The sequence below is a fragment of the Cyprinodon variegatus genome, unplaced genomic scaffold (genome assembly GCF_000732505.1).
Source record: "Cyprinodon variegatus isolate N-32 unplaced genomic scaffold, C_variegatus-1.0 Scaffold0, whole genome shotgun sequence".
NCBI classification, from domain to species: Eukaryota; Metazoa; Chordata; class Actinopteri; order Cyprinodontiformes; family Cyprinodontidae; genus Cyprinodon; species Cyprinodon variegatus.
In genome coordinates, this window is record NW_015150453.1 from 3275040 (window position 1) to 3284399 (window position 9360).

General features: G+C 35.1%; 1 protein-coding gene across 1 annotated transcript in view; it reads left to right on the forward strand.

Moving 5' to 3' along the window:
• The first annotated feature begins 1565 nt into the window (after positions 1-1565).
• The window catches only part of LOC107086845 (cathepsin K-like), a 12883-nt gene continuing 5088 nt past the window's right edge, over positions 1566-9360 (forward strand). The window contains exons 1-4 of the mRNA XM_015378101.1: positions 1566-1700; positions 3026-3149; positions 6430-6552; positions 8771-8923. Coding sequence (XP_015233587.1) covers positions 1690-1700; positions 3026-3149; positions 6430-6552; positions 8771-8923 — 411 coding nt within the window. The 5' untranslated portion in view covers positions 1566-1689. The remainder of the gene's footprint in view (positions 1701-3025; positions 3150-6429; positions 6553-8770; positions 8924-9360) is intronic.

Sequence of the window (9360 nt, forward strand, 5' to 3'; positions counted from 1 at the left end):
TTGACCACATGACAGCAGAAAGACATGCAATATGAATATGGAACAGGTTTATTTTGAATCCTGCTGTGGGATTTTATTTCCACCAGATCTTATGAGTAATTCTTATATGCCTTTACTTAGCCGCCATGATAATTTGGATTTGACCCACATTAGGTCCACCTTTGACCAGTAACAACGGCATTAAAAAAGCTGTTGTGCAGAAAATCAGACTTAAAAATCACTGGCAGAAGGCTTGATTACCTTAATCCTTTATATCAACATTAAACAAAAAAATGCTTAATTTCCCACTTCTAAGTTATATCCTGTTTTATTCATGTTTGTTTGTATTTAAGCATTTATCTGCTTACATAGCTTACAAATCATCTTATCATATCTAAAATAACAAATTGAAACATGTTGCTTTAAGAACTGCGTAACTGATGATGCTGGTTATCAGATTTTATAATTTTTTTATGTTTTTGAATTAAGCAAAAGTGCAGTACGAGGCCAAACTTAACAGCTTGGTCTGAAATGATGGATCTGGTAATTTTTTATCCTCTATTGAACCTCACAGTGTAGACATTAAAGTATGCTGCTCAAAGCTTTCTCATCCCTGATAACATGCACCTAAAGGAAAAAAACAAAACATAATATGCAGTGAGAGAATGAAATTAATGAAATTGTTCTCAGAAAATTCCAAGTAATCAAAGTCTTTACTTTACTTGTCCCAAACTCTCACTTGTTTCTTTCGCCATGGTAACAGCATCTTTCCATCTGTACTGTAAAAAAAAAAATGGATCTGTTGCATCTATTGAAATTGAACACAACTGTTTCATATTTCATATGGAGTACAATAATAAAGTATACTGTGAGGATGAAAACTGAGAAAAGAATGTTTCCTTGCATATTTTGTTCATTCAACATCATTGTTTCATGTGTTTATGGGATGCAATAATATTGTGTAGTTAGTAGTACATTTATAGTTTGTATATTAATATGTTCAACTCCTCTTAGTTGGTAGAGACTGAATTAATCAGTTTAGGTTTACTTGCAATGTAGTCTCCAAAAATCCAGAATTAGTCATGAGGTAACAAAGCTGAATCTCTGGTATTGACAAAAAAAAAGTTCATTAAGTAGCCAAAATGAAAGTGACTTAAGAAACTCAGTTTCAAAAAATAACACCAAATTTGTATTTATTGTTCTCTTCTCTTATTCCTATATATTATTTGCATTCTTTATGCAAAATAACATATTGCTACATTTGTTTATGCCAACTGCGTGTTTGTTTGTAAGTAGCACTTTATTATGAAAGCCAGTTCCTTGTGCGTCTAAGTTACAATTTGGCAATAAAGCTTTTCTGATTCTTCTGATTCTGGTCTGCCAGATTAATTACAATGGAATTAAAGAAATAAGAATTATTGCAAAACATCAAAAAGATGATTTTCTTGTTTTTCATGCAGAAGTCCGAATGTACAGCCGTTCATTGGTGTCTGTAAATGTTCAGACATTCCTGTGTAACTTGACACCTGACATCATCCAGCTGTTTTAGCTAAAACCAAATGTAACTTCCCCGTATGGAAAAAATAAAGCTCCTCCCCAGACACGGTGTTCCCATTATACTTCCTTAAAATCCTGCCAATATAAACTTGCACACTGACCTACTTTAGCAACAAAGGAACAGAGCTTCAGATTCAGAGGACTCTCAAACTTATGGAACCAAGGTACGTTTGACTATCATAGATTTTCTCACATTTACTTTTGTCAAGTCTTTGTGTTGAATGGAGCTCACCTCAGAGCAGTTTTAATCAGTTTGAAACTACACTGTGTCGTAGAGACTAAGAGCTGGCTGTCTAGTGTCATAAACCGGTCTCTGAAGTCAAACCTATTTCATTGCAGGGAAAAGATTTACAACAAAAGACTGGGAGACCGAGAATAGGAATTTAAGTTCAAAGTTTTCTGTGTTTGAACTTAAGCGCCCATTCTTTAATAAGTGTATTCTCCAGATAAGAACATGATAAGACTAAGAAGGATTGAAACTGGAGAATGACTTTCACTCAGCTGCACATTAGGGAGATTTTAAAAAGTAAGAGCCTCAGTCTTACCACTGCGACTTTTTGACTTTTGCTTATAAAACTGACACTTAGATGGAAAAATGCAAAAAAGATATATATAAATGACCCATGAAAAATATGAATTAATTTCTACAACATAAAAGAAACCTCAGGGGGAGAATTCATGTGACTCATGCAGAGGCACAGTGCCCACTCTGCTAATTAAATGCACAATGGCTTTTTAGGCAAAGCTCTTCACCAGGTCAGCACAAAGGTGAAGCTATAGCAATGGGAAGGAAGACAATGTAAAAGTGTGCACTTCTTAAAAACTAAAGGAAACAGCTTGATTCCTGTTTTCAGTTTAAATAACCCTTGAAAGATACGGGCCCTCTACCGGAAACTATGAACAGATGCAGAGTGTCATAAAAAGACTTGATGAAAGGCAGATGGTAGGAAAGCAAAGAGCTGGGAGTGCTGAAAAGCCTTTCAAGCAAACATATCTGAGAGGAAAACCAAACATTTAACACCAGGAGTTAGATTCTAATCCTCTTGTACATATTATGTAGAGTCAGAGAGAGAAAACGTTCCTCTGATTTACACGGGTTCCATATCTTCTCCTTATTTTTATTCTCTAGCTACCTCTAAAATTATTACAGATAACGTATAAAGTATATTTTATACTGCCAAATGTATAAGTTTTTGCTTTGAAGCCAGTTATTAGTGTTTGTTCTAAAAGATACCAAAATATACAAGTATGGTGTTAGCTCATTGTTCAGCAGCACATGACCGAAACTATCATGTGACCACAAAAAGTAGAGGGAAAAATCCTGAGGAGGATTTATCGTTTCAGCTGCAGCTCTAGATCGACGCATTTGTTTAAAAATAAATCACTGTAAATGCATTATTACCAAAAAGGTTGATAGAAATGATTGAAATGGGCAAAACATATTGAGTCATTAACTTTACACTAACTTAACATTAACATCTACTTTCAGGATGTTTTGGTACGTGTGTGTATTGCTGCTGGCAGTCTCAGCGTTGGGCCACATTGATGAAACCACTCTGGAAGCCCAGTGGGAGCAATGGAAGATTACACATCGGCGAGAATACAACGGCTTGGTGAGTGCCTGTTAAAACAAGCTCTTGTCTGACACTGAAGCTTTTGACGGAGGAATGAAGATTATGTGAAAAAAAACAAGCAAGTGTCTGATAATAAATCTTAAGGGGTACCAGGAGATCATATCTAAACCTACAAGCTTGGAATTCGTTACAACATCTCCTTTGTAACCTGCAGCAACCTGTTTCGTTTTTATCTTTTTTTTGGTTTAGTAAGACTTTTTATTTGCTGAATTTTTATAATATTCTGATACTCCCGATGTTGAAGATATAAAAAGTCAAATAAACACTTTATATCTCAACCAAATTCCTTATATATACTTAAAATCTACATATTTGTTCTCCATAAAATAAAAAAACCCATTTTTCTTCACTAAGGTTAATATGAGGGCTCAATATTTTTTTTTCAACCTTACCAAAATGGGGCATTGATTTCTATTTAGCTACAAATGCTCTGATACCACTAAATAAACCCATTGCAGCTAATAACCATGAGATGTCACACAGATGGGTTCACTTCAATGTAACATAATCTCAGGGTTTAAATATGTGCAGATTAGTAAAAAAAAAATGGTGAATAATTTGGACTAAAAGCAGCTGCAGCGCACCCTTGGTTTTCTGATTTCTGTTTATGGCTCCTGGTTTTTGCAAGGCAACATTTAAGAAAGTTCTTCACAAAGTGGAAAGAAGAATTAATAAGATGACATTAGAGTGAGAGCTTTTCAAATTTTATGCAAGTTTTCTGAATATATTACCCTGAAGCCACCTCTTATGGTCTAACTGTGAAGGAACTCTGCATATTTAAGGTAGCAATTGGCATTCTTCTATTGATCTGGAAACTTTGTTTTCCCCTTTCTTCTTTGCTATAAATTTTTATATATAATACAATTCACCTGTTAAGAAACAAGTTTACACCCTATTAGTTCCTGTAAGTCTGTTCCATCTCTGTAGAAGTGATGCGGGTTTAGTCTAGCAAGCAGTGCAGAACCTGGACCCCGGTCATATGTCTGCACCTTCGCCTCTCAGAATAACTAAACCACAACTGCAACATCCAATATAAAAGCAGCTTAAGGTGTTTTAGATAAAAAAAAAAGCAACACTAAGTGGATTTTTGCCTGTGCAACAACCTACAGCAGAAAGTTTTGTTGCAGTTAAAAATATGATCATATATTAATCTCTACTGGATGACAATACATTTAAGTCTTCCTCTTGGACCAGTCCAGTGAATCGCTGTATTCACAATGCAATTCTAATAAAAAAACTGCTTATTCACCACAGTGTGCCTTTGTTCATTAACAGTAATGAGTAGTGTGTGGTTTTAATAAGATGCATAATAACTCTGGGCGGTAAGTGCTGAAGGAAACAATGTCAGCAGGGGAAATGAGGAATAAAACCAGTGTTGTTTGTTTCAGACCCGAACAAACAGAAGTAAGACCGGACGTAAAGTATGAGATGTTATTATTACTCTTTTATATTTTTTCTTTTTAACCTTACCAGTAATTTAGAATGACAATAGATGATGATAAAAAAGAAGTAAAAATGAGTAAAAGGAATAATATTTGTTAGATAAAAGTCACAATTATCTTTACAGTTATAATATTGTAACTCTTCTCCAATCATCTAAAATGATGAGGGAAAATCCAATTAGCCTAATTTTTGGATCCTTTTTTTTTTATGCTCTCATGGTGGAAACGTCAGAGCAGGTGTCGGAAAATTCCCAACAGAGAAAAACTCCCATCACTTCTAACTTACTTTCTGCCCCATTTTTAATCCCTTCTCGGTTTCACAAGCTAAGGTTCAAATCCTCTGTCATATAACTTTTGTTTTTGAAGTTATGGGGTGTGAAGATGGAAGGGAATGGGGTTTGGCTGGTTTAGAAGCAGACCTGACTGTAAATTCATTTTATCAGCTTTTTGAGCATCAGTCATCCCTCTTTGTGCATCACCTCCAGCTAGAGGTCATATCTGCACAGCTGTGAGTGCGTTGGTGCTCGCACTGTGTCAGTATGTGTAGACGCATGTTGGCTGTGCCATGCACTCTTCTTTTAATGTTGACAATGTTGGCATGTGTTTTATGTTGCTTTAACTGTAAATGTTTAATGTTGTGTAAAACCCATTTGCATTCTAATGTGGTTGACAGAATATCTAAATCGTGTCATGATGCAATTTTTTTTCAGCATTCCTTAACTCGTTCTAAACTCCTCCTAGAGCAGTACCATTAAGAATCATTTAGAGATGTCCAGAGTCCACTTTGAAGCCTACCCCATTACAATATGTTCATGCAGGGAGCCATAGCTATTAAAACCAGTCCTGCATTCTAAAAGCACCACTTTCATTTTCTGGGACTCCAAAAATATCCAGTTATGCAGAAATGCATAGCAGTTGATTCAGGGCTTTAATAGTTCATAATAGCCTAACCAGAGAAAGGGTTGATGCTTTCCACCAGCACCATATCCCCAAACAAATTGGTTACATTTTCTCTTCATCATATAGATAAAAGGCTAAATTGAGGCGCAACATTAAGTAGCAACATAAATGGTGGATAAATAGCAAATAATTGATTTAGAATATTTGTTTAAGAGAATACTACTGTGTGAATCACCAGTTAAATTGGCCTAATTAACAGAATTAGGCTACAACACAAGGAAGCTTTTTCTTTTTCCAGCATGCTGATTATAATTAAATTTGCCCTGCTTGCCCAATTTGGCCTGCATCTGCTGTCAGTTCTTTATACAGCTGGGAAATAGTAAATGTAATCTTTTTGTCTTGTACCTTTTTAAATGTATTTCTATTTTACTTCTTTTTCCATACATAATAATAGTGTGGTTTACCAAATGTAGGTCAGCATTTCTATAAACATCTCTCTCTTCTATGCAGCCTGGTTTGTTGGTTTATTATAGTCACCAAGTAATGGATTTGCAGCCTGAAGGTGTAATAGGTTAGCTGCTATTTAAGCTTTAAAATTGGAAGGTGTATCGGACATCCATTGTTATTTAGCCCTTGATAATTACATTTGCTTTCCTACATTTCATTTTATTACCAAGACATATTTTTTCTACATCCTCTTGTGATTTCATTAACACAACAGCTTAAATGAAGCTATTTTTAATGTCAATGACTTTTTCGACAGTTTTTTGGCCAAGCATCAGAAATTATAAGTAAAAAGTTGATGCTTGAAAAGGAATTTCAAATGATGAAAATTATCTATGTGGCTGCAGGGGATGGGCACCTTTTTTTCTTTAGAACTGACACATGGGCCTGAAAGCTGTCTTTGTTTGCCTCAGGATGAAGAGGGGATCCGCAGAGCGATCTGGGAGAAGAACATGCGAATGATTGAGGCTCATAACCAGGAGGCAGCACTGGGCATGCACTCCTATGAGCTGGGGATGAACCACCTGGGAGACATGGTATGTAAAGGCTATGTTACTGTTATTTCTTTATCTATAACAAAAATACGTACTTAACATGTAATCATCTCAATAAAGCTACCTTTGTTTTTTTTTGTTTTTTGTTTTTTTTACCCAGAGACAGATGAAAAAAGCAAAACAAAAAATAGATAAATGAAAAAAATCTATCTGTTCCTCATCTACCCAGCAGGTTCCTCGTTTATTCACCATTGTCTGCATTTCTATGGCAGGAGCTCTGTTTCAAACACATCTGTGACTATCGCTGATTACCATTTCAGGCTCAGCCCAGCAGAACATGCCTTGCATACTAATTGGAACATACTGATTCTAATCTGTAATTGATTAACAAAGAAATTAAGATATATATTTCCTTTAACAAGCAATCTTTATTAAACGTTTAGATTCTTCTCAAGCATTCACACATCCTTTATGATGCCATTAAAAATGTCACATTTGTCGTGAGGCCTGCTGGAAAATAAAATCCTTTAAAGTATCTTTAGAAACATCTTTTTAAATCAGTTTTAACCTCACAGAGCACGACCATTTGACCTGTCCTTTGTTCCTTTATTTCTGCTACTGCTTAATTTTGCACATATTTACACAACTTTGGTTGCCTTTTAATTTGTAAAGAGCTTTATGAATAAATGCACAAATCAAATCCACAAAAGCATGTTAAATGCTGTGAGTCTTAATCAGTGCAGATGGACTATCTGTCAGGCATAGTGTGAGATAAGTTAAAGTTATTATCAGTCTTTGCAGCAGGTTGAAATAACACCGTTAGCAGAGGCCAATGCGTTATATATTGGGTGTTGCAGCATTGATGTCTCAGATTTTTTTTTAACAATGTCCAAAACACCAACAGCATTTTGGCTTAATTTTGATTAAACTGGTTTTGCTGTAATATTACACTTACACACTGGAAAAACGATCTTGAAATAAGTAAACATTTCTTAAATTAAGTGTATTTACCATTAATTTCTGTAGGTAAATGAGATGGTTTGCCAATGGAATGAGTATTTTTACTCTTAAAATGATATATTTAGATCATAGGCACTTGAAATAAGACAATGCAATTGTGTTTTTTTTTTTTATTTTAGTGTAAATTGTCTTGTTCCATTTGCAAAATCTCTCTTTTACCTCCTCAATCCAAGAACAAATGCACTTATTTTAAGAAAAAATGACTAATCTAGATTTAGATTTTTTGCAGTGCAGAGAGCATTGGAAGTTTCTCCCTCCCCCCCCCAAAAAAACATTTTATGTTTTTTTTTGGGGGGGGGGGGAGAAACTTATTTCACCATATAATTTCTACCTGTCATATTCAGCTGTCAGTTCTTATCATTTTTTTTTACCTAGGTCATGTACCGGCAAGCTGAGCAGATGCAGAAGCTGTCTAAAATCAGTGACACTTCTGTGCATAACTAGCTTCCTGCTAAAACATGTCGTTGATCAAAACTGATTGGAGGGCAGGCTTCATTAAGTGCAGCATACCAGGCTGTGGGTGCCTTTGCTGGAGGCATATCATGTTCTCATATGAATTCCAGCTTGATGACTAATTTATGTTTGTGTCAGAACAGGTGGCTGTAAATGAATGTCTTCCTGTTTTCATTTTGAAGGAAATACATCAATTATAATAAAGGAGATCAACAGATGGGCTGTGTTACCGAATCCTAGCTGTTTTTAGACTGGACTCGGCTGAAAACTCGATGTGAAACTGATAGGATTAAAAGGAGGAAATAATCACTGAATGTCATCTAATCAGCTGCCATTAAAACAGCCACATATGAAACCAGAAATAACCTGTCATCACCCCAACTGTCTTTTATACAAACCTTTTCTTCTTGTATACCTTTAATCTCTTAATCTGTTTTTAACTGATGTTGGGAAAAATTACATTATTAGGTTACATAGTAACCTGCATTGGATCATTCCTTGCTTTCTTTTCATCCTCTGTCCCCTTTGTTGAATCCATTTCTCCCTCTCCCATATCTCATTTTACTTGTCATCATCACTACTCTGAGAATGAATCACTCCGCTGCCTTTTCAGTCATTCCTTCAATATTTTTCTTTATCAAACGCATCTCAAGAAGCTTGCTAACCTTATTTTGTCAAGGTGGTAAAGTGAATTGACTAGGTTTAATCAGTTGAATGAATTTTGATTATTTAAAATACTAATATTTCATGAGCAATGTAACTATTCATTATTTATCTGTTTCTGCAGACATCTGAGGAAGTGGCTGAGAAGATGACTGGTCTACTGGTCCCAATGGATAATGAGAGGAGCTTCACTATGGCATTTGATGAGTCTGTGTCCAGGCTTCCCAAATCTGTCGACTACCGCAAGAAGGGCATGGTGACCGCAGTGAAAAACCAGGTCAGAAAAACAAAAGACAGATGTAATAAATCTCATTGAGATCTGCCTTTTTCTATAACATAGCAAACGCAGAAAGGTCTCAGGTGGGATTTAATCCAAGAACATTTATATAATGTTATAAAATGCGCAAAAGTCCACTTAGCTGGTCTATACTTAAATCCAAACAGAAGAGAAAAAAAATTTTAATACCGGTAGGTGAAATCTTCAACAAATCTTAGCTCCTGGTAACTTTGATCTTTATTTAATTTTATTTTTTTAACTGTATCCTGTCTGGCAATGTTGCAATAAGAATAATTGTTTTGATGCCAAAAAGAGCCCAACAGATTTTGCTTTTACAAGTGGAGCAGTACGGCAATCACCATAATGTTCCGCTTGATTTATGCATATATATATATATATATATATATATATATATATATATATATATATATATATAT